Source organism: Nannobrachium achirus (assembly GCF_963921795.1).
Source record: "Nannobrachium achirus genome assembly, chromosome: 2".
Classification (NCBI taxonomy): domain Eukaryota; kingdom Metazoa; phylum Chordata; class Actinopteri; order Myctophiformes; family Myctophidae; genus Nannobrachium; species Nannobrachium achirus.
Genome location: NC_137811.1, coordinates 58,263,080 through 58,289,336, shown reverse-complemented (window position 1 = coordinate 58,289,336; position 26,257 = coordinate 58,263,080). Strand labels below are relative to the sequence as shown.

The 26,257-nt window shown below is 41.3% G+C and overlaps 2 protein-coding genes across 2 annotated transcripts in view; one reads left to right on the top strand and one right to left on the bottom strand.

The window, feature by feature from the left end:
- gprc6a (G protein-coupled receptor, class C, group 6, member A) overlaps positions 1 to 3,078 on the top strand; it is a gene marked incomplete at its 5' end in the record, with an annotated part of 127,727 nt that extends 124,649 nt beyond the window's left edge. Inside the window, 2 exons of the mRNA XM_080742896.1 lie at positions 1,221 to 1,348; positions 1,796 to 3,078. Coding sequence (XP_080599022.1) covers positions 1,221 to 1,348; positions 1,796 to 2,927 — 1,260 coding nt within the window. The 3' untranslated portion in view covers positions 2,928 to 3,078. The remainder of the gene's footprint in view (positions 1 to 1,220; positions 1,349 to 1,795) is intronic.
- Positions 3,079 to 13,930: 10,852 nt separating this feature from the next.
- On the bottom strand, positions 13,931 to 25,012 carry kpna5 (karyopherin alpha 5 (importin alpha 6)). The gene is made up of 14 exons (XM_080749567.1): positions 24,918 to 25,012; positions 23,757 to 23,890; positions 22,256 to 22,357; positions 21,840 to 21,939; positions 20,452 to 20,546; positions 20,066 to 20,197; positions 19,852 to 19,940; positions 19,642 to 19,741; positions 19,101 to 19,264; positions 18,374 to 18,452; positions 18,133 to 18,258; positions 17,507 to 17,634; positions 17,205 to 17,383; positions 13,931 to 16,252 (listed from the first exon to the last, which is right to left on the bottom strand). The coding sequence occupies exons 1-14, from the start codon at positions 24,919 to 24,921 to the stop codon at positions 16,065 to 16,067; spliced, it is 1,620 nt and encodes a 539-aa protein (XP_080605693.1). The 5' UTR covers positions 24,922 to 25,012; the 3' UTR covers positions 13,931 to 16,064.
- Positions 25,013 to 26,257: the final 1,245 nt, after the last annotated feature.

The window sequence follows — 26,257 nt, the reverse complement described above, 5'->3', positions numbered from 1 at the left end:
GTTGAGATGTTGACAGTGTTATAGAACCCGATAAACGTATGCTAATTTATCGCTCGAATCTGAAAATAGATGATCTACATAATAAGCATGCTTATAACAGCTTATGGTGTGTAATACCTCCCTTCCTATACCTATATACTTCCCTGTATATCCTGTTGGTATGGAGCTCTTAAAGGTGATACACCATGCATTTAAAAAGTATTTATGTCATATTGTTTATGTCCCAAAAACGTTTTTCAAAAGGTTTGAGGCTAAATTACCACTCCTGAATAGAGAGCCTCTCTCATTTTTGAATGGCTCTCAGAGCATTTCAGCTGCAGTACCACCTTTGACCTGAACTGCGCCACCCCCCCCCCCCCCCCCCCCTCTTTTTGAAAAAAGATTATTTTTCTCTTACTTGTTGACAGGAAAGTGGTAGAATTATACTTAAGTCGTTATTTTTGTCTCGGATCTGTTGAAATAGCGAGGGCCCATATTGACAATAAATCTGCTTGGAGGTCTGACTACAAAATGATGTCACGGCTTAAAAGCCCCATAGGGAAGTACAGTACAATACAAGGTCTGCTAAAATGATTTTTCCAAGAAAGCCTATGTCTTGTTTCCGCACTCCAGAGAGTAAAACAAAAGGTTTTGTTTACTCAAAATAATGCTTGAAATGTCAGGGGGGAGTGTGGAACAGTGGCCCATATTCCTTTTATTCCTGACCTCATGATAGCTACTCCAGAATCTACTATCTCCCGGTCCCATCATCCAAAGTATATATGATACCCCCCTGTGAACATTTAGCTGGGACTTTATCAGATCATGCTGCTCTGTTTGTAACAATACCAACATCAGTTAACTCCTCTCACCCAATAAGATGGGGATTTGGCAGTTATTTATTAAACAATTCAGATTTTATTGACAGAATTAACAAACAATGTAAAATATTTTGGCACAACAATAAGAGCTCAGGAATAAAAAGATGAATGGCACTGCACCGAAAATCTGACGTTAGTCAGGCTAGGCAGGAAAATTATTTGAGAATATAGATGGTGCTTTGAATAACGTGCTTGCGTTACTTCTGGCATAGGATGATTCGAATAAAGTGTGAATGTGTGTGTGTGTGTGTGTGTGTGTGTGTGTGTGTGTGTGTGTGTGTGTGTGTGTGTGTGTGTGTGCGTGCATGTATGTGAGTGTGCGTGTGTGTGTGTGTGTGTGTGTGTGTGTGTCATCCTCAGAATGTCGTGTCTAAATGCTCAGACAGCTGTCAACCTGGAGAGTTCAAGAAAACAGCAGAAGGGCCATACACATGTTGCTATGATTGCATCAACTGCACGGAGAACCAGTACTCTGATCACAACGGCAAGTCATGAACACACACACACACACACACACACACACACACACACACACACACACACACACACACACACACACACAATGAATGCAACACTCTCTGGGTGCCATATCCACTATCTATTTTGTTTTGTAATGTTTTTGTTTACCATTCCTACAAATTATTTTCTCCCAAAAAAACAATTTTATTCAAAAAGGAAATAGCAAAGAATATATACATTCAAAACATAAAATAAAACGGTGCCTGTGAGCTTGTAAATTGGGCATTTTCACAAACGTTAAAACAGGGCTTAAGTGATTTATAATTCATTCATGAATAAATCATTCGTGCATTATGAATGTATTTTTGAATCCCAGCGAGACACCAAAGTTATCTTTTAAGGACTCGAGCTGAAATGGTTTGGGAAGACCCTTATCTAATTGTTTCTAATTGTGCCCTGCCTTCTCCACCAGATAGTGTCCAGTGTCTGAGCTGTGACCCGAGCACAGAGTGGTCTGCTCCGGGGAGCAGCGGCTGCAGCAACAAGACCTTGGAATACTTCTCCTGGCACGATGGCTTTGCCGTGGTCCTGCTGACCTTCTCCGGCCTGGGGGTTCTCTTGGTCATTGTGATGGGGGCCCTTTTCCTGCACCAGCGCCACACTCCTGTGGTGAAGGCTGCCGGGGGACCACTGTCCCAGGCCATCCTGTTCTCTCTGGTGGGCAGCTTCATCAGTGCCGTGCTCTTTGTAGGCGAGCCCAACGACCTGCGATGTAAGGCCCGACAGGCTCTCTTTGGTCTCAGCTTCACCCTGTGCGTCAGCTGCATCCTGGTCAAGTCGTTGAAGATCCTGCTGGCCTTCCAGTTCAACCCTGGGCTGCAGCATCTTCTGCGAAGGCTCTACCAGCCTTACGTTATTGTCGCTGGCTGCATGGCCGCGCAGGTGGCCATCTGCGTTTGCTGGTTGTTTCTCAAAAGCCCGTTTTATAATGTTGTAAATTATCCCAAAACTCGTCTGGCAGAATGTCACGAGGGCTCGTACGTGGCGTTCGGGGCGATGCTGGGCTACATAGCTGTCCTGGCTCTTGTGTGCTTCATCGGTGCCTTCAAAGGTCGCAAGCTGCCCGAGAAGTACAACGAGGCCAAGTTCATAACCTTTGGCATGCTGCTCTACCTCATCTCCTGGATGATCTTTGTTCCTGTCCATGTCACCACCTCAGGAATATATCTCCCCGCTGTGGAGATGGTTGTCATTCTAATCTCCAACTATGGCATCCTGGGCTGTCATTTCCTCCCAAAGTGCTACGTGATCCTTTTCAAGAAGAAAGAAAACACCAGTAGTGCTTTCAGGAAGAATCTGTTTGAGTTCTCTAGTAAAGACAGCAAGTCAGCCTCTGTCTCAGAGATTTCTGTGTCAGGGGAAAAACACACCAGCCAGCCCTATGTCATCAGTGCTTCGTCGCTCATTCTGCCCCCAGCAGAGCTCATTGTGCCTCACAGAACCAGTGGAGTGACTAATCACACAGACACTGATTGTAACTGCATTAATGCATACAGGACATTAGTCATGAAAGAAAGAAGACGTCTCCAGAGATGCACCAGCATATGAACTTTTTTGTCATCAGTTTATGTTTAAAGACAGGGTGAAATCAAAAACATGTTTTTCACACTTTTAGAGCATATCTGTCATACCTAACACTAGATGCCAAAAAAATAGAAAATATTTTTTTTATTTATATCAATAGGCCATTCTTAATTACTTCCTGTGAACAGAAATTCAAAAAGTGATGACATAGATAGAGTTTTTGAATATAAATGAACCTTTGATTACATTCACCTGTTTGTTTCCCATTGCTGGCTCCCATTACTCCCATTACTCAGATTTTAAATCCCATCGCCTGAAGGGCTGGTCCCCTCGGATAGGTTCAGAAACACACAGGCTTCCTTTTCAAACTGAAACTTCAAAATAAAATACCCAAAATAGTCATTCCATTGGGTCTTTAACTAAATATTGAAAAAATATATATATATATATTGAAAGATTCTATTGTATTGAAAAATACAAACTTTGACAAACTTTGAAATTGCTGCTATTCCTATATTTTATTATTTAGCTTTACTTGCTGCAAAAATGTAAATAATGTATATTTAATAAAGAAATATCGATACAGCCTGTGTATGAATGAATTTCTTTCTAAAGGTCTTTGGCAAGACACCAGTTAAACGGATATGGGAATTGCATAAATTCCTATGGTTATGTTTATAAAATACCTTTTCTCTAGCATAATCATCCTGCTTTTGTACACCTATGAGAAAATGCACTTTCTCTGTTGGCTTTGAGCTTCATACTGCAGTGATGAATGAGGTGAAGACAAGGGGCGTTCGCTGGCCTACTGGTCCGGTCTGGCGCATACCACTTAGGCATTGCCACAGGCATGGATGCCTGGCGGCGTCTACCGTCCTATCAATAAAGGTATAAAAGCCCAAAAACTAATCTAAAAAAAAAAAGAAGACGAGTACAGTTGGAGCTTTAAGCCAAAGGTCCTGTACATTTCTCTTTAAATCTGAAGGTCAAATGGCTCCAAAACCATCACTATTATTAGCAGTTCACCTACTGTAACAAAGACATTATACAAAGGAGTCTTAACCCCCATCATCAGAGAACATCAATCTTGTCATGAAAATCCTTGGTGAACATGAGTCAACAAAGTAGGGAAATACTCTCACTCTAAACCCACCCCCCAGGAGGCGGTGCTGAAAGTGACCTCTTTCTCTTTTTGCCGCTTTTCTTTTTGTAGGTAAAAAAAAAAAGAAAACAACTTGCAAGCAACTTGTTAAACATTGCTTCTGATGCTACCAAAGGTGCATTCAACAGGTCAACTAAGGATGCATGATGGTCATCATATCAGTAAGAAAATCTATTTGTTATCGGTATTGAACAAATATCTGTTCCCAATATGATGATGTAATAATTAAGTCCCAACTATATTTGTGAATTTTTGTGAATTTTACTATATATGTAAATACTGTTCAACTGCTTCAGTCATGTTAGGACTGAGCGTGACACATTCGAATAACACCCCCCAAATATAGCACATCTGCAATTGTGTGGAGTGCTATATTTCAGAGACAATTGTCACAAAAGCATATTGTGCTCATATCGGGGATACAGTATCACACCTCTGTATCAACTTTGTGCATTGTCCAATAGGCATAATACATTAGGTAGCCTAATAAGCCTTTGCTTAAGAAATCTAAATGCACACATCATCACAGTTAGGCCTACAGTATAACAGGTGTACAGTAAACCCAATTAGCTGAAACTCATATTTCAATAAATTGGAATCTGTATGAATATATGTCGATATGAACATGAAATATCAGCCAAAATGTTGATATAGTGCAACCCTATTTTCAACCCGCTTTATTAGGTTAAATATTTTACCTGTTGAAGACTTTAGTGTCAAAATGTGTGAATGAACTTATGGCAACATCAAAAGCAGTGTGCCATGCTCCTATGTGCACAGAAACTCTGACAAACATTCTCTCTCTTACCATTGTTGATTCAAAAGCACTGCTGAGGGGTATGTTAAATGATCTGTTTCGTCTTCAAAAACATGGAGGATGTGTATACATTACACACATGACATCACCAGTAATCCTGACATTACAGTACACTACAGAGAATTGCCTGGAGCTGTTCCCACTTGCAATTCAATATCCCATTATTATCATTGCTATGCCAAGTAAATTATGTTAATTCAAGCGTCAAGACTCCATTGTTAAAGTTTTACTTCGATTTACTATCTTTAGTAAGGCTGTTACGTTTAAGGTTACAATGTTTACAAATGAATCAGAAGTCAAAACATTGAATCTAAATATAACTGCACGAGAGTGTAAACAGCCTCGGGCATGGCGCTACATCAAGTTTCACCCAAGCTGAAAATACCCATCTCTGAACTGGCCAGTCTGGTTACATAAAGATGAACGATAAGATGGTGCGTGCTTATGGCTTTTGTCCCCCTTCGGGATAACGTGAATAAGAATTCTATGGAAATACAAATGTTCAGGCTCATAAAAGAGCCAAAGAGGTTGGTGGATAATGGAGCCCATGACATGACAGAGAAATGAACAACTATTTAGGCTTGCCTGAGGAAGGTCATCGTTGCTTCTTTAATACATTTTGCTCCTGTACTAAGCTCCTGTACTAAACTTTGCTGCATGTCACTCTCCATCTCTCTCTGCATTTCGTGTCAGTCTACCGTCCCATCAATAAAGGCATGAAAGCCCAGAAACAAATCTTAAAAAAAAGAAAAAGAAAGAAAAGAAAAATCATAATTTAAAATACATAATTTTCATTTAAATCCGTTTCATTCATTTTTACACGTCTGGAAAGATATAATCATATTTTGTTGTAGAATCAAAGTCATTCCTACACTTCAAAAAGATGCTGTCTAAAGTGACTGTGATAGAGATGGCTCAGATAGGGAGTACCATGTAAAACAGACTTTAAGATAGGAAGTACCACGGTAAAACAGACTTATAAGTAGACTATTGGTATGCTACAGGTGAACTATCTGGATGAGTTTCACAGTTTCATAGTGATGACTCAGATAGAGGGAGCACCAAGGTAAAACAAACAGGTGTACTATCTGGACAAGGGATGTTCGTGAGAAGTGTTCCTCACCCACCTCCCACTCCTCCCAAAAAGGAGGACGGAGGACGCCTTGGACGAAGATGGGTCCAGTCAACAATGTAGGCTGTATAGCATACATGGGTAAATGGTTGCTCGGGGGACTTTCACTTCTTGCAGTAATATAGTAATATAAGTAGACCTATTACTACATTTTGTGGCCCTCTCCATCATCAAAGTTGCACGACCCTGGCTGCTATAGGCCTATAGAGGTAAAGTGGTTCAAAAGGGAATAAAGTGTGTGTGTGTGTGTGTGTGTGTGTGTGTGTGTGTGTGTGTGTGTGTGTGTGTGTGTGTGTGTGTGTGTTAGGGAGGTTTAGGGAAGTAAAATGCATGCACTCAAATTGCAAGGGAAATTTTGGGATTAAAAAAGCATTGTCTTTGGTTCCAGCAGCGACTAGGTCGGACCACCCGTAATGCACACTTTTTGGAGGAATGTAAATGCAAAGCTACTGCAAGATGGTGAAACAGGATCTGTGTGGAGTGGAATGTCTCACTAGAGGCCTATTGTCACTAATGCTTAAGGACATAATCCTCAATTGACTGTGGAGAACCAGGGAGTGTTTGTGTTTTTTGAGCGGGCTAGAAGAAACGCCATGGCATAAACTCAATTAAATTCAGTAAAAATGTACTGAAACTTATGAAGCACATTGGAGAATTTAAGCTTCCCAATTATTAGTACATTTCCGTCTACAGTATTTTGATCTGTCATTAAATATTAACGTAAATTCAAAGAATATTTTTATTTTTTTTATTTTTTTTAATATACTGAAACAGACCTACTTTACTTTTCTTTTAATACATTTAACACTGGAGCTTGAAGCATTTAAGTGTGTATGACTAATGTACACGGATTAAGACTAAAGGACTGTCTGGTACAGAACAAGTTTTTTTACATGAGGTACAGCCGGAAGAAATTGACTGTTGACAGAGTTATTATGGTATTGTGTTTTTGTGTATTGTTGTTTATCAGACACTTCCATGACGTAAAGTAGGCTACAAAGACGTCTGGTATGCTCTTTCACAGCATCACGCACAATGTGCTTTCTAAAGATTTCTCACATACGTGCCAATTTACAGCCTTGAGGTGTAGTAAATACCTCATAAACAATAGTGGTGTTGCATAAACTAGTCAGGACTCCTAAACACGTAGAGCTGCAGTGTATATGAATTGGTTCCCCCTGAGGTTCTGAATCTGGTTTGACTAGATCCATTCTCAGCTAATTTATTTTACAACTGAATGGTTCATGAATGAATGGACTGCCTGTGTTTCGCTATATCTTTGAACACACATGACACTGGTAGGCAACAGGCAGTCCAGGTAGGACATGGACAGCAATATCTTTGAATTGATAACCGGGTAGGATTAACACATAGTTCCATTTCCATTCTTTTGGCTTTTCACTGTCAACTTTCCTCTTGAGACTTTTGGATGAAACACTTCACAAACCCATGCTGTGTTTCACATGCTGTTGTTACGGGGGTAATTTAGTTATTCATTATCATTAAATGACATGAATAGGCTATCAATAAAATAATATATCACCAGTTTACCTGTTTTAATACAGATCAGTGACAGTCTCATAAACTCTGAAGGATTTTGAATTCTTGACTGAGGCAGGGTCATAGATCATCCAGCAATATACAAAAGACAAACAAGATTTATTTAAAAGACATATATGCTGTTAGGATAAATTATGATACATAATTATGTTATTGGTGTATGAGTCTCATATGACCATATAAAGGCATAATATGAACTGAACGTACAGTATATAAGAGACCACATTTTGGTCGCATACTGTAGGTTCAGGCAAACTGATTAAAGGTCATAATAACTTTGAATGCCCTGAATAGAATCATGTTTTGGTTTATACTGTATGTCACCAGACTCACTGTCTTCCTCTGTCTGATATAAGTCACTAGTGGTGGAAAACACTACGTGGCACTTTCTTCCTGTTACTTCCTTGTTATGATATGGGAACGAATCAATATGTTCCACGCTTCTTACTGTCATAAACTGTATGTCTTTATATACTGAATGTAACTTCCATTTTGGGAGAGAGAATGCTCGACCTACCGTTAGGGTGGGGAGAGATTTAGAACTGTTTGTCTCCTTGTCTGACTCCCTCTCAATACAGCAATCTAAGATACGTCCTTTGGTCTCTTTGTCTTATTTTCACTATGGATTTAGAGATCCATAATTTATTTATTAATTGGTCCTTCTCGAGTGGTCAAGCTGCGGTGCGTTTGACCAGCCAGGGGGGACTTGAGGAACCGGTACTGTACGGTCCTTCTCTCACCAGGGCTGGCCAAAACGCTCCCGACACGCTTTAAAAGAACAGCTGCCAGGAATTCTCTACATTGCTGTATTTTCAGACAAAGGTTTTTATTTGGACAACAGTGTTATCTGATTTTGGATTAATGTGGACCCGCGTGGACATCCATCAGCACCGGACCGTGTGACGAAGGGTTGGATATCTCCACCGACGCTCGACGTGTGCGGTGCTATGGGATCTCCACGCCTGGCAAATTCCTAAGTTGATTAAGATAAGTACATATTTACTTAGTCCCCGTAACGCGTCGTGTCTTTGAATTTTGAATTAACGATGTTAATGTAATGATAATTGATATGATTTGTGAATTATGTTCTCTCCCCGTCTGGAGGATTCCGAAATCTCCTAATAATGTTTTGTTTTGACACACGTCGTAAATTAACCCCAATCTACTAGATACAGAATGGTCGTAAATTTCTTTGTTTCATCTTACAAAGTTTAAGGGTGGTACGTAACTCCCTAATCTATTTTTAACTATTTCTCTGGTTTGGTCTCGCTCTCTCATTGTGATGAGGAGGCAGACACAATACTGATTTTCAGACTTTAACTTTTTTTCGGTACAGTCGTTTTTGTTTTGTCAGTTTGTTTGGACCCTATGAATGGTCATTATATGTTGGGCTTATAACCTAGGGCGTGTGCTTTCTAGTCAGCCTGATTAAAACCGTGCTCATAGTCAGTTTGTGGTTATAGCTTGTTATGTCTGGACCCTATGAATGGTCAGTATTTGTCAGTTTATTACTGTTATGTTCACTGTACCGATAATACTGTGTTTACTCTACGCCTCTCACTCCCTCGCTTGCCCTCGCGAAGCAGAGTGGGGGATTCAGAAGCAATATGTTTATCTTTAAGACCGTTTTTATGGACCAGTTCTGTTTTCTGTAATATTAAGTACTTTTAAGACGTTTTAAAAGTTCTCTGAGAAATTAAAGTTAAGATTTAAGATTAAGAATAATTAACTCAAATTATGATGCCTAAATTAATTTAATATGTTGTAACGTTAAGTTTTAAAACCTCCCAGAGGCTTCTGGGTGTATCTGAGTATAATAGTCATTTATACTTCTGATTACTCTATTATTTTTCTGATGAATGGATTCTGTGAGAATGAATTTACTGTACTGTATGTGTGTGTGCGTGCATGCATGTGCGTGCGTGGGTTTGAGGTGGAGTGTGTGAGCTCAACCCCCCCCCCCCCCTCTCTCTTCGTCGACGTGCATGTGAGCGTGCAATTGTGTGTGCGCCTGTCTGAGAGCAGAGTGTGTGTGCACCTGCCAGCCAAGGCCATGTTTTTGTGTCTGATATCTGTTGTTTTGGGAACACGAGAGTGTTTTGACCTCCTCTCTTAGTTTTCAACAACATTCTGATTGTTTAATGTCTAAACTATTTTGTTTAATTGTTCTGTTCTCTTACTGTTAAAAACTTCATTACCCATAAACCTCTGTTTTGAAACTTCCTGTACCCTGGTTACCATAACAACCTTTAGATTCCATTGCGGGGAAGGACAAAGTCACTTCCCCTTCTTTTCGCATTGGGCGTCTTACTGGTACTAGACACAGTGTCTAGTAACTCACTGTCCCCGTTCCTCACTGGTACTGTATAGTGCCCTTTTCATTGATTTAAATAATTTAAATTATTTTATTTAACTTTTACAACTTGTTGTAAAAAAGGGGGGAGTAAGGATTCATTTGATTTTAATTTTGATTTGATTTTAATTTATTTAATTTGGTTTTTCATTGATGTAAGATTTATTTGAAACTTAATTTGAAATATTTCTGTTTACATGGGCTGACGGTGAGAGAGGAGGACCGCAGTGTGGGGAAGGAGGAATCGGGTCAACTGAAGACAACCACGACTGAGATGGGGCAGACGAACCACAACCTGAGGCCAGGCCAGGCCAGCAGTGCATGCCAAATCAACCGCAGTGGCACGATGTAAAAATCGTGCCTTGTCGGTGAGTTATGTTGCACTGTTGTTGAAGCCATGTGTAGTACAAACACTATCATGATGAACTAAATTGTTTTGGAAACAGTAAACTGGCCAAGTCCTCTGCCCCGTATAGGAACTACCTGAGAAGAGACCCAGAAGCAACCCCACATCAACTGCATCCTGCGTCCTCCTCCCTCACGTCTCTACAATGCCCCACCACGTCGTCATCATCATCATCATCATCATCATCATCATCATCATCGTCACCGTCGTCATCCGATCACTGGACTTATGGACCTTTTTTTAATTCATCTTTTATTACAGGTTTTCATTTTTCATTCTTTATTTTTATCTGTTTATTCAATTTTAATTCTGTCTTCATTCATCTGTAAAAAACGATGAAATATTTTTATTTGGTGTCATGTCTCTTTAACTTTAAGGATTTATTACAGTTTCCTTTTTGAAAATTTGAATTTATAAATATTATTAAAGTCTTCATAATATTATTATTATTATTACCCTGATAAAATGTTTAATATGGAGGTCATATGAACCTCATACAAAAATTAAAAGGATAGATTGTTAGGATAAATTATGATACATAATTATGTTATTGGTGTATGAGTCTCATATGACCATATAAAGGCATAATATGAACTGAACGTACAGTATATAAGAGACCACATTTTGGTCGCATACTGTAGGTTCAGGCAAACTGATTAAAGGTCATAATAACTTTGAATGCCCTGAATAGAATCATGTTTTGGTTTATACTGTATGTCACCAGACTCACTGTCTTCCTCTGTCTGATATAAGTCACTAGTGGTGGAAAACACTACGTGGCACTTTCTTCCTGTTACTTCCTTGTTATGATATGGGAACGAATCAATATGTTCCACGCTTCTTACTGTCATAAACTGTATGTCTTTATATACTGAATGTAACTTCCATTTTGGGAGAGAGAATGCTCGACCTACCGTTAGGGTGGGGAGAGATTTAGAACTGTTTGTCTCCTTGTCTGACTCCCTCTCAATACAGCAATCTAAGATACGTCCTTTGGTCTCTTTGTCTTATTTTCACTATGGATTTAGAGATCCATAATTTATTTATTAATAGGCAATATTAATGTTTGAATACAGCCATACAAGACATAATCTCTGTTTCTTTGTTGTGGATGCCTAGTCTAGACAGAAAAGAGAGAGACAGAGGGGAAGGCTTTCCTCAGTTGTGATGACAGGCACAACTTTGATTTCAGTAGTATGTCCGCAGTAGATGAAGGCAATTGAATGACTGGAAACATTTCAATGAATCTTGAGAATTAGATGAGACAAGACAAGACAAGACAAGACAAGACAAGACAAGACAAGACAAGACAGGACAGGACTGGACCGGACCACACAAGACAGATATACAATCAGTGTGTAAATATAATTCCAGGATAGTTCTAAAAAGAGGGAGGAGGGGGTAGAAGGTTTGGGGTCCCAAAGTGTTCCTATAAAGTGGGGTCTTTGTATAAAAAGTTTGAGAACCACTGCAGTAAGCATACTTAATGGACCATTTCAGCATTTTCCAACCTGCCTCAGTTTTGTCTCATTTAAGCCAAAAATAATCATTTGTCTTTGCAAGTTTGCAATAGGTTGCTCCAAACCTGGTTCTCCATCGGTGACATCATTACCATTCAGTAATATGGCAGTGGTGTCACTATGACTTGGAAGTGAACTACATCAATATCTAACTATAAATTAGGGAAATCTACATCTGCTAGCGATTCATTTTGCTCTGGACCGTTCTCGTCTTTGACAGATTGTTCATGTGACTGATTGTCTGTGGAAAGAAGCTTTTTTGCAGTCTGATGCTAGTAACTTTGAGACTGCGTATTGCCGTTTTCCATCTTGAACAGTCTGTGGTTGCGATGGTGTAAACCAGGGGTGCCCAATAGGTAGAATGTGATCTACCAGTAGATCACAAAGGCTGTGCAGGTAGACCACATGACATGCCCCTAAAAATATAAGAAAATAATTAACAAAAATCACAAACCCCTCTTTTTGGCATTTGTCACTTTTAAGGTGACTTGATTGATTGACATCAAGAAGGGCCTGTCAGCTCCCTTCATAGGCAAACCCCCACAATGCAATACTTTGTTTTCAAGAGTCAGTAGCATTACAAAGAACCAGAAAACCTACCACTTCCACACAGAATGGGATGAAGACTTTCCCCCCAGTATTTCCCCATTCCAAGTGAGCTTGTCTTATATGTAACACCAGTGCCACTACTATTCCAAAGCCCCCTCAGATAAAACATTTTTTTGGTGGGTAGATCATGTTGAGCATGTCATTTTAAAAGTAGCTCTCAAGTCCAAAAAGTGTGGGCACCCCTGGTGTAAACCTTTGATGATTCTCTGGGCTTTTCAAAATCCTTCAGAGGATCTTAACCCCATATTGAGCACTTTCAATGTTATTTTCTATGTCTGACATCAATGTTGATTGCAATATTTAGCCTGACAATATGACAATGTTGATTCAGTAACATCTATCTGGGGCTAAACCAGCTCTTTGAGGAGGACATAAAAGTGACATGAAATGGACAGCAAAATATCTCAATGTATTTTGTCCTATATATTTTGTACCTGCAAAGCACCAACTAAGTCGGGGCTCCCTCTGGTGGCGTGACTGTGAATCTTTGAACTTTGTGAAGGAACAGAGTTGCCGAGTCCTTGGATGGAGATGACAGTATCTCCAACAGTAGTTCACATATTTGGAAATTCTCTGATTTATCTTAGAGATGACTTTTCTTTTCACCTGACAACTTGTTTTCTAGGTCTAGGATACCCCGAAATCCCCCACAATAATCCTAAAACCTGGATCTCTCTTGAATCTGATGTTAGATGCAAAGAGAATTGATTCAGTTTTGCCTAGATTTAAGAACAATTTATTGTCCACCACATGTCATGGAGGCTGGAGCCCATGGCTAGGAACCTTTTCAACCTCTTGTTTATCACTATAAAGGGACACTAGGAGGGCGTTGGCTGCAGAAACCGGTCACATTCATAGAATTATATAATTATTTGGTAGTGACTGCTTTAAAATGTGTCATGTCATGATCTTGTGACAATGTGTGGCCCAATGTGCCATATAGCAAAGAAGTTGTGTCTTCATCTAGATCCCACTCATTTGGATGGAATATAAAAAAAACTGTGACATGTGCATCGTTTGTGGAAATGATGTTTTGAGGGACCAGCCAGGGAAAGGATATGGAGTCGCCTATTGATGCACAGAAGCGGGGATTGAACCTGAGGCTCCCACTCACCAGACCAACAGAGCCCAGGGTCTTGGCTGTACAATTGATGTATAGTATAGTATTGATTCCTTGCTAATTCCAAGTCGCTCTGGATTAAGAGCATCTGCTAAATTGCCTAAATTGTCACTATGGGGGCCACATACGCATCAGTACTGAGCCAATATGCTAAACATCCATAATCTTTTTTTGTGCGAGGCTGTAGCCGAGCTTGGCATAGCAGTGTGACTTAGTAATGGTTAGATAGCCTACATACCAATGATGTTTCACCCAAATGCAGTGTGGGGAGGAACTAAGACAGAATGTCAGCAATACTGTGTGCAGGCTTGTAACAACACAATTTATTACTTTATTCATTTCCCCAAACACATGAAGTCAACACCCCGATATAATTCAGATAGAATGTGCCTGGTCTGGTCCAGCTTCACTGACAGCCCTCTGAATCCCATTAAACATTAGGAGACGGACGCTCAATGGCTGCATGATACAGTATTCACTTACCGGACAGGGACCCTACCATGGCATTTCCTAGTTGTGTGTTGGAGCCAATTGCAAACACAGCAAAATACATCTCAAAACAGGAGGAAAAAAAAATATATACAACCTACCAAAACCTAAAAAAGATATACAATCATACAAACATGAGAATTATTAGAAAAACTACACGATTGAATGTGCTTGACATCAATTTTTGCATTACAAATACTTTCCGTAAATATATAGATTTCTCATTCTGGACAAATTTATGTTGCTGTACTCAAAATGGACACAACATATACATTGTTTAATAATGTAACATGTCAAATATAAAGATCACCAATTGTTCCGGGGAAAAACAAAGCTGTGGATAAAAAGCACAAAAAAAGAAAAAAAAGAAAAGAGAAGCAAATCACTTTAGGACAGGATCAGTGGCTCGTAGCATTTCCAAACCAGTCAAGTACATAAAAAAAAAAAGAAAATAAATTCACATAACCGGCAGCAAGTAAACTACAGCTGCATATCTCACCATCTCATACCGATACGTTATATACGTTCTTTAAATACTTTCTTTAGACACACTTTCGCTTATATGTATATATAATATACAAAGCCCTCCTTTCTCAATCTAGATTTAATTTCCCATCAAATCAAATTCACTGCATCACAAAGGATAAAATAAATTCAGAAAAACCTAAATATCCATAGTGTACGTTGCTAGTATTGGGTGAGATGAGCAAACTACTACAAAAGGAAAAGAAAATCAGCCTATTTTCTTGTATGTCAAGAGACTGTTAAAACACACTGCATCACACAATATAGGCAGCACCTGTCTTGCCCTGATACTGCTTTGAAACAAAGAGCAACTTGAATAAACAGCAAAACAACTGCTTAGTAGCAACTAGCCTGTAACATTAATTAAAATCTCACTTTTGCCTATAGACAGTTAAATGACGCACTCAGGTGAGCAGTACACCTCCACTGCAGTCAGTGCCAAGACGGTTGCGAGTTGACAATAATCTGAAATCAGCAAGTGAATCCTCCGCCTTTCTCAAAACCATGAGCAGAAAAGCCCTTTCCAAAGAATAAATAAAGAGATTCAATCCCCGGGTCGCAGTATAAACTGAATTTTCATCGACAGGAGAGAGGACATATAACCCAGAGAGGATGTGTAGCTACTTCGGACTTAAATATGACACTGGAACACCCATGACGTAGCACTGTATATACATCCCCAAAATCTTACCTCTAGAGCAAGCGTAAGTGAGCCTTTGCTCAAGCATGTATGAGACAATAAGGGAAAACAGTCATGAGTCACAACACCCTCTTTCAGGACGCTAGGGAGAGTATTCGTGATTAGATTTTTGGTCAGTTAAAAATCCATAGCTTGAGCATCTCATGCTTCACAATGTTCATATCATAGGGTTTCTTTTTCTTGTCTGAAGACTGGAGAGAGGTAGTTTCACATTCAAAAAGGGATTGTGGAAGGTAATTTTGAGACCCCGATTTGTAAGAGAAATAATAATACTTATATCACTGTAATCATTTATGATTCAAATATCACAGGAAATGAAGAGCATTGTAGGAGCAAAAAAAAAAAAAAAAAAAAAAAACCTTTCACTTAGTCTTCGGCCAATGTGAGTGTTTTTTGCCACAGCACACTGACTCCAAGTCTACATGGGACTGGTACTAGCGAAGCCAAGCAATCCATGCAGGCTCCTGCGAGTCTCAAACACTGACAATCAGCCACCCAGGCCAAAAGTGTGACTCTTACATTTTTTTCCATCCACAAACCTCTTTGACTGCCTATTCCTCTCTTGTGCTCACTACAGAGAGTTTTTTTTTGTGGCTAGTCTTTGTAGAAGAGAAACCCCAGGGACACGCTATTGTAGCAGGCCCGGCGGCAAGGAGACAAGGAGGACATTGCAGGACAGCAGGTTTATTCAGTGCCATGAGAAGGCACTCTCTGGGGAGGGTTCGACTCCTGGACGAGGAGAAGTGGTGGGGGGGTTGTCGTGGTGGGTTAGAGCTGGAAGCCCTCCATGGGTCCGTCCTGCTGCTGGAAGATGTACTGACCCTGGTTCTGATCCACCTGCGGTGCCAGGTTGGCATCTTCCTCCTCCACGCCAAAGTAGTGTTCAATCAGGTCGAAAGCCTTCTGGTAGATTTCCTGGTTCTCGTGGCTTTGCAGGAACTCAATCTTGTCCAGGCCTGAACAGGGGAACACAAATGAAGCATTGAGAGTTGGGCTGCAACCGTTAAACAAACTAATCCAGGGGTGGGCAACTTTGATGATGGCGAGGGCCACTATATTTCCACCTTCACTACAGAGGGCTACATTGCATATTGCTACGTCCTACTTTGTCATTCTAGTATCTCATACAAAAGAAGCAAAAATAGCAGATCTACAAGCTCAGAATGCATAGATCGGCTATTTTTGCTTCTTTTGAATTGGAATCCTGAATTATTTTTTGTTATTTCTTAATTTCGAATCCTAAAATGTAACATTTTGATTTAATTTCAAACGCATTTAGCTATATACTCATGTTAACTTTATGAACCTAAATACAAATACATTGGACATAAAAAAATAAATGTTAATACTACTATCCTAGTCATTGAGCTACTAATATAGACTGACGGAATTAAAGCAGGTCATGTTTGGAACAGCTGAAATCAATAATATATTCAGTATTCCGGTATTAACCTGTGGGCCGCATTAAGTATCAAATAGGGCATAAGTGATTAATCCGACTAATCTGTCTAGTGGTTTACAAAAGAATCAATTAGAATCTTTCGATGCGCATCTCGATACGTCGAAGCCCCTGACGATACGATGTGATGCGATTCACCCCCGTTTCTGATTTCGATGCGATTTGATGCCAAAAGAATCTGCTTAGAAGTTCAGGCATTCAGGAGAGAGAGGCTATAGTGTTTTCTTCAAATGTATACAAACATGGCTGCCATGTTTGAAAGATGGAGCTGTTCTGGGAGTCAAACATTCATTTCGCGATCATGCCGAAAAAACGGAAGTATTTTTCCAAAAACGGCCAACTCAGGAAACTCGTGTTTGGCACAGGGACAGATACGGCCAAAACTCAGGAAACTCGTGTTTGGCACCAAGGTTGTTAAGATGAACTACAGTACATGTAGCCGCTCCTACCATAAGCTTCCTCGATGAGTGCACAGTAGGGGTTGATGCCACTTCCATTCTGCTTGGCCTCCTGCTCTCCAAGTCTCAGGATGTTCTCAAGGCCATTAAGAGACACCTGCACAATCTTAGAGTCCATCACGGTCAGCAAATCACACATTGGCTTGATGGTGTTGAGTGACACCAGATACCTAGAAGGGAGAGAACAGATTATCCAAACTGTCAAAACAACCATTACCAATTGTGCGAGAATAATTTGAGCACGAGCATACAACCATCTTGCATTAGGGACATCATACTGCAATTGCAATTACCTAATCTGCACAGGGGTGCCTCCAGAGGTGGCATTTGTAATGGCCCATGCCGCTTCCTTCCTTGTGCGGAACTCTGCTTTCTGAAGGATGTCAATGAGTACCGGGAATATGTTTGCATCGATCACAGTCTGTGAGGGGAAAACATTACAGGTGAATATGTCAGCTTACACGTGTGTAGATAAGACAGTCTTCTTGCTTGAACATGTTGCCGAAATACAGAAAAGGCCTCTACGCAGGGATCATCGTCATGTTGGCTTGTGGTGGACACTGGTAGAAATTCCATTTTCCCCACAGACATGACAGACAACACTATTAACAGAAACGCATAAAGAGATAGCCCTGAATGACCATAACGAGTCTGTAAACCTTATGGGTATATTTGGCTGCATTTGAACACTCAGCTAAGGGGCTCCTTGAAAATAAAACATTTGTGACTCTGGTTGGACGCTACCAATATGACATAGTGTCAGTAAATCAGTGTCATACTTATTGTGAAGAAATCCTAGAGAATTGATGTTCAGATGATGAAAATAAGAACATTATAATGGTTGTAAAACAGAAAATTAAAACATTTGCCACAGACACATTCGTCTGTGTACGGACATGTTGATGACCCCTGTATATACCTGAATCTGTGCTCGGTTTCCTGCTGTGATGTTTGATACAGTCCAGCAAGCCTCCTTCTTGATGGACTCCTTAGGGCTACTGAGAAGGTGCAGTAAGCAGGGCAGTGCTGAACAGTTCAAGATGACCTGAAATGATCAAAACACCAGGGGGGTGTGTGAGTGCATGGAAGGATGTAAGGAGAAGACGTAGACATTCAGTGAGGTACTCCAAAACTGTTAAAAAACAAAAACTTGATTCTACCTGTGTTTGAATGTCATCTCCTGTCACAATGTTGCCCACAGCACGCAGTGCAGGCGAGACCACCTTATAGTCGCTGTGCCTGTGATAGAAAAACAACAGCACAATGTAGAACCGTTTCCAACTAGTCCATCGTCTAAGCGATCGTGCACTTTACGATAAAAGCATGACATTTGGCACACTGTTAGATCATGCCCTAAGGAATACTTTTGGTTATGGCCATCGCCGATTTGTATTCCTTTTTTTTTTTAAGGCCGCCACCTACTGTTAGTTTACCAATATCTCAGGTCTAGACTAGACCACCTAGGATCTTGATTTTGGTGACTCATCACACATTTCCCAGGATGCGGAATACAGTGTTAATATTTACAACTTGCTAGCAACTACCTAACTACATATGTCTTGCATTCACTGAGAAAATAATAGCAAAACCATAAAAATAAACAATATTGGTGGAGTAAACTTGACATCTTTTTGAACTGATGTGTGTCAAGGCTACACTAAAGTGCACAGGGTAGTGCACTGAAGTGCAATGTCCACTGCATCCCTTATTGCATCTACAGCAGAGTAGGCTTGCTTCCGGTAGGATGGTCCAGTAAACTTTCCCATCCACCTGTCAGCGTGCACTTTTATCGTAAGGTGCATGATTCCATCAATATATTGCAGTAAGCCGCTGGAATAAACCAGGACATAGCTCTTACTACTATGATGTTGTGTCATGGCTCCTTACATGAGCAGCTCCACCAGTCTGCGGCACACCCCGGAGTCGATGACGGTCTGGATCTTGTCATTTGGGCCGTCAGATAGGTAGGACAAGGCCCAGCAGGCGTCCGCCAACACATCTGGATCACTGCTGAAGAGAAGCCTGGACAGCACACTCAGACAGGGAGACACCTGAGAGAGAACAAGAGCGAGGCAGGGGGAGATAAAGAAGAGATGCCTTACATCATCACCAGAGTGAGAAACGGCTAAACACCAAAGATCTCACAATGTGATCCGAACTTGTAGATTTGCTCTTTCTGGCAGGCAACACAGTCCTACGACTAAGAATAAATAAGGTTAAAGAGCTAAAAATGGTTCCTCTACTGTATATGATCAGTCTGTATTCCCTAACAGACACTTTTGGTACAAAATCAATATTCCAAACAATGTTGTTGGCTGGTGAGGATGATAGAAAATGTAATAATCAGAAATAATAAAGAACCATCACGCCATTGCACAGTAAGAACACAAATATATGGCCTGATCTGGATCATGCCAATTTGACCGACCTTTGCAAACTCTGGTGGCGGGTTCTTTCCCCGGCACAGGTTGGAAAGGGCCCACACCGCGTTCCTGGTCGTTGTGAGACGGTTGGATTTGGCAAGCAGCCTAAAAATTAAAACATTCCATGTCTTATCACGGTCGATTTTACTATCAGTATATTCAGCAGAGACAACGCGGTCAACAACAAACGCACACAGAACGGAAAAAACACCCACTGTTGTAGAGAGGGCAGGATGCCACAGTTGAGCACGTAGTCTCTGCACTCAGCGTTGTCCCCAGCTATGTTCCCCAGCGCCCACACAGCCTGAAATACACCAAGCACTCATCACACTCCATTCAACTTACACACTCTGGGTTTTGCATTCATCACCCAGATAGTTCAACTGGACTGCCAATCCCAGATTGTTAACTGAGGTAAAAGGTACTAACCTGTTCCTGCACGTCCTCGTAGTCCGAGTTCAGTAGTTCGATGAATATGGGCACAGCGCCTGTTTCAATGACTACCTTGGTATGCAGGAAGGTACCCGAGGCGATGTTAGTTAGGGCCCAGGCTGCCTCGAACTGTTGGGAGTCACACATGCATGCACACATACATTACACACACAAACACAGAGGAGTCAATTTACACTATTGGTGAGAAATGAATAAGACCAATTTTTCACACCAGTGAAAGTACTCAGTGAAAGGCTGACTCTGCCAGAGAATGCCTTCCATGTCAGCTGAGAGGAATACCACACAGATACCATTGTGAGCGAGCATAAGCCTCCAGGTGCAGGTACAAAGAAACAATTACATGTATTAAATGAAACCCCCACCTGAAGTGTGCAGTTTTCACTCCTCTTGAGGAATTCCACAAAGCAATTCACAACACCTGGCGTGGAGATTACTTCATCGATGGGAGGATTGGGTTCTACAAAGAAGAGGACATTACTAATCTCCTAATCATTGTAAACACAAAGAGGAAAAAGCACACAAGAGACTATACATATACATACTGTATAAGAGAGTGTACAAGCTGAAGCAGTATGGTACACAAGCTCTTTGATAAACACAAAAAACACAGTTTGTGTGGTTGAATATTTTTTGTACAATATAACACTTGTGGAGCTTGTTTCAAACAGTTAACATGCTTAAGTGTTCATGCGTACCGTAGACTAGCATACAAACTAGACTACGTTATATTGTAGTGGATAATCAAATACAAATATTTGTCTTGGAAATGTACTTGAGTAAGAGTAATAAGTATCAAAGAAATCTAATACTCAAGTACAAATTCTCAGAATCTGTACTGAACTAAAGTACTCAAGAACATTTATTTGAGTACTGTCCACCACTGAGAATGTCCCATTTTATAAGTTTTCAAATGTATAAAAATCTTTTGAAAATAGCTGAAGCAGACCTACAAGCTCACAATGCGTCAAATGGCCGAAATGTATATAGAGCTGAAGTAGTTAATGCATGTTTTGTAGTGATAATCAAAATCTCCAAAGTAACTAAAGTTTACAAATAATTGGAGTGGAGTAAAAGTACAATATTTGCCTCTTCTGAGATGTAGTGGAGTAGAAGAAAAAGTACTGAAAATTGGAAATACTAAGTTAAGTAAAAAGTAAGTCAATTACTTTCCACCACTGGCGGTTACCACCTGTGTGGAATTCTGAGAAAAGAACTGTTGTTGGCAGAGTGCCCAAATGTACCACTCTCAAACCAAAGATGTCTTGTCCGCTATATGTTGCCCTCTAGTGGTCAGAAATCAGCTTTAACTTGCTTTAATGTTTATGCAAACTGGTGGTGAGGATCATAGACATAGAAAAGTAGACGCCTCCTTCGACTAGGGGGCGTATGCATTTAGCAACCAAGGGAATCTTCATCACTTTCGAGGTTCATTGCTTCCGTGTGCGTCACACATAGGGAAGTTGCAAGGTCAATCAGAGGCAGGTGGGGGCGGGTCTTTGCGTACGCAGCCTGTGAGAACAGCTGAGCCGCGCAACATCGGAACTGGCTCTGTTGAATTGAATTGTGGTCCTTGGATAAGTCCCGGAAAAGTCGCACTGTGATTGACCAGTAGTCACTTTGACTGACAGCGTTCCCTTGGTTTTTCCAGGAAGTCCAGAATAGAACTTTTGCACATCGCTCCAATTAACTGCAGAGGCGACCGAGGCATCTAGCTCTTTATATCTGTGGTGAGGATAATAAGAGTACAAACCTTTGGAAAGAAGCTTCCTGAATTTCTGCGTGGCAAGTAGCTGCTGGTCCGGGTCATCTGAGAAGATCATCTGAATCATATCTGGAGTTATGACCCCCTCCTGTGCCACATATGAAAATGATACTTACATTACTGATCGCAATGCCATGCACGTCATATACACTAATCGCAATGCCATGCACGTCATATACACTAATAATGTAAAATGTCGAAGAGACACATTTATTTTTTATTTTATTTAACTAGGGCAAATTCACAAGAGGACCAGTAAACACATGAACAACAAAATCTAAGATAACCTTTATTGATCCCACAGGGGAAATTCAGTCGCCAAAGACAGTACAGCAGTTGAAAACAGATAACAGGGCACAGATATGGCATGATGGAAAGACGTCAACAAAGACGGACATACTTACACCAGCAACAGGTACAGTTGAGCTGACATCCGGATCCTGGATAGGACATTCCAGCATGGACTCATCACTTGTGGGCACGCACACATTCCTCCTCTTGAACAGCTATGGGAATATAATGCAAGCATGTCCACCGTTAAGCACTCGTCAGTTGGCTTATTAAATTGCCTGCCATTGAGGAGTATACTCTTCAATTCAAAAAGCCGCGGTTCCCTGCCATTGAGGAGTATGTCCCTCAATTGGTCTTTTCATTGTTTTAAATTACATAGCCGTCTCCTGTACCCCGGAGTTATGCAGGAACTCAGTTTCCCATGATGCTTTGAGCGATGACGTCATCAGGTAGTCAAATCCTCTGTTGGCTTCAATGCGATTGCTCGGCATTAAAATGCCTTTATCTCTTAACCGATTTAGTGCCATTCCCGAGAATACTTGTGAAAAGTACTCAAGCAGCCTGAGTGCCGATCCCGAGTATACTCGCGAAAAGTAATATATTACTGTAACGGCGGTTATCCTACCGGGTACAATGGCGGAAGGTTCCGAGCCGATCTCCGTCACTGATTTCTCATCATCACGGATCCACAAGCACAAAATAGTAATCCCATAACATTGAGGCAGACGGGGAATCTCATCTTTAATGTCCATTATCTCAAAACAACACTTTCAAGTGGGAGGATGGCAATAGATGATCGCTAATAAAACACATGTGGAAAAGCTCCGTTCCGCCATTACACAACAACACGTGGACGATGAGCGTCATGACGCGATGACGTAAGAGACAGGCCGTTAATGGGGCCAGCGAGAGGCACTCTGGACATTTTAATCCGTTAATCTCTGGGGCACAGAATGGGTTAATATATCTCCAGATCGCGTCGATTGTTGTTGTTTTTCCCACTGGGTCGTATCCAAGCGGCGGATCATAGCGGTAACAATAAATTGTTCTTCTCTGGGTGAAAGAAGACATGTGAGGTGGACGTGAGAATGTGCGTGAACTTGCACTATGTGGGCACGTAGTGGCTTCTGTGGGTCTTCAAAATAAGGTAAATCAATGAAAAACGCTGGCAGTGGTTACCGACCTGAATTAATTGCGACCTAAAGTCACAGTTTACTATGAGAAACGTTACAGCTTGTCCGCGTCCGTGTAGACGTGTACACATTTTGCCACACTAACAGAATCCCTGTTGTCATCCCTGAGATCCCTGTGATGCTAGGGGGAACAAATCCCATTTATGCCCATATATGGAGATCCCTGTGATGCAAGGGGAACAATCCCTTTTATGCCCATATATGGAGATCCCTGATGTCCACATTCCTGATGGCACATCACTGTGGCGCGACCTCGCCCTTTAGGGCGAGGTCCCTTGTCGCCCTGCCCCTGAGGCATCTTACTAGTAAATACCTGGCAGTGATTGTATTAAGGTTCAATGACTTTCAACTACTTCTGACGACAACCACTGATCAAACCTCCATTTACTTTAAAGACTGGAAGAAAAAAACACCATTTTACCTGCTCTTCTCTCTTCTGTTTGCGTAGTTGAATTCCTTCTTCCTCTCTCCTACGGCGCATCTCCTGAGGATTCAGTGCTTTGTTCTTATAGCTCTTCATCCTGCAGTTGTCCTTCCCTGGACTTGCCATTGTGTCTGTAAATAAGAAGAAAGGCACACTTATTCAGTGGGGAAAAGGGTTAAAGCCGAGGAGGTACACTGTACACATGCATTACCATAGAGCAGTGGGTCTCAACCTGTGTGAACCCAGATTGCCAAATAAGAAACAGGCAAACATTTTGAAAATAGCTGATCTACAAGCTCACAACATAGTAGATCAGCCTTATTTTCACAATGTTTATCTGTGGAACTGAGTCAAACTCGAAGTAATGCCGCCCGCAACTCCTACGATTCCAAGTGCTTGTCAGGGTGGTGGGGTCCCCACTTCTAATGATTATTTCTCTCCAGTTCAAATTAATATCTTGGGGGGGGGGGCGTTTAGGAGGGTTCGCAGGCTGAAAGGCAAGAACCACTATATCATAGTAGAGGACAGGAATTAGGAAAGAGCATGACTTCAGTTCAGGATGTGACTCCCCTTATCATACAGCCAATGTTACATTCAGGGCTTGAGATGGGCTTGAAAAAGGGATCCCCATAATTTAAGAAGCACAGCTGACTTCATCTAAGGTCAGCTTGCCTTGAAGTGAACCCACTAAAGACTGTTCCAACAACACAGTATATATACTAATAAACCCTACCAGGTCTCCCCTCTCTGTATGCAGGCCTGGTACAGCTAGTTAGCGGGTGCTACCTTGTCACGACTTACGTTAGCGTTAGCCAGTATTAGCTTAGATAATACCAAACGCTGCGAACCATTGAAGTAGCTCCAAACAACCTTATAATACACTGTCCATACTATTGTACACTACATCCCACTTAGTTGTGACTAGCGTGAAGCTAAATACACCCAACTACAGAGACGGACGAGCAGAGTTAATCCAGAGCTGCTAAACTGACCTAGCCTAAACACAACCTCTCCTTAACGTTTGCTAGCAAACCACCGCTAACCCCACGGACGACACAGACATAACAACGACACATTCCTGGTCCTAAAGGATAAGGGGTTAAAAACAAGTACTGCATTCTATTCTGTGAATAATCGTGATAGCTGCTGTGTTCTCACCCATTTAATATCCGCGAAGTCACCAAAATCGTTTGTTTATCAGCTGTAGCTTCTGTTTGCTGCCCCCTGCTCTCCTTCCTTCCTTTCCTTTGCTCAGAGCAGTGGTGGAGATGGGACGTTCGCGAACGAATCGAGTCTTTTGAACGGCTCTTTGAAATGAACGATGGTAGTAGTGGTGTAAAAAGTACTCAAATGCTTTATTTAATTAAAAGTATCAATACTGCAACGTGGAAATACTCTGCCACAAGTAGAAGTTCGGAATTAAAATGTACTTGAGTAAAAGTACAAAACTATTGGTATCAAAATGGTACCAATAGTAGAAAGTACTCATTATGCAGAATGTCCCATTTCACAGGTTTTCCAATGAATACTGTAACGTTTAGCAGACTGAGTGAGGCAGTTCGCTCCAACCAGGACGCGAACCCCAGCCCCCCACTCAGCAGACGAGGAAGCAACCCGCTGCCCCAAGAAGGCTAGCCCGCTTGGCGGAGCGAGTTACGGCCTGATCTCTTGCAGGGTCGTTACACTACGATATACGACGTAGAAAAGTAATTTGAAAATAGCAGATCTATAAGCTCACAATGTGTCGCATTGTGAGCTTGATTTGTAATTAAATCAAAGTCTACAAAGTAACTAGTAACTAAAATGAACGGCTCCAGGAAAGGAACGGATTCCAGAGATCCAGCTCACTTCAAAGAGCCATAAATCCCATCGATACAGCGCAGCAGGCTCTCGGGCTGAGCAGATATGGCGTCCGTCCGCTTGGAACTCTATATCCCAGGATGCACCTCGCAATAACAACCGGCGACGTCACATCCGGCAGCTGACGACATTCAGCTGCGACCCCTCCAGTATTTTTTTGAACATTTTGTTGTGACTTCTCTGAAGAGAAAGGCAACCGAGTTCTCAGTGACCTGCATAAACCGGTTAGTATACATTGTTAACAGGAGAAAAATTCCAGGGTTGATTTAAAGTGCAGGTTGACGCGTCCACCTCGGAGTCAGTCGTTGTGGGGTTTCAATCTACCATAGATCTCCACAAAGGTGAGTCGGTGTTGCTTGATGAACCTATGATTTTATCATTTCATCTAAAGGTGCTCCTGACGCGTGATTATGGATCCCACTGGGAAAGATGGATAACCACGCCCCGGACGCGAGTTTCTAAATTCTAGGAGAGCTAAGGCAAAACCACGCCCCGGACTCATTTTTGAAGCTTGTGATTGGCTGAACCGGAGATAGGGAGCGCTTCATTGTAGTCACTTGGACCGCGGCAGAGGTGCACCAAAACCTGAACCTATCCTTAACCATTCCTAACCCCAACTCTAACCCTAACCTTAACCC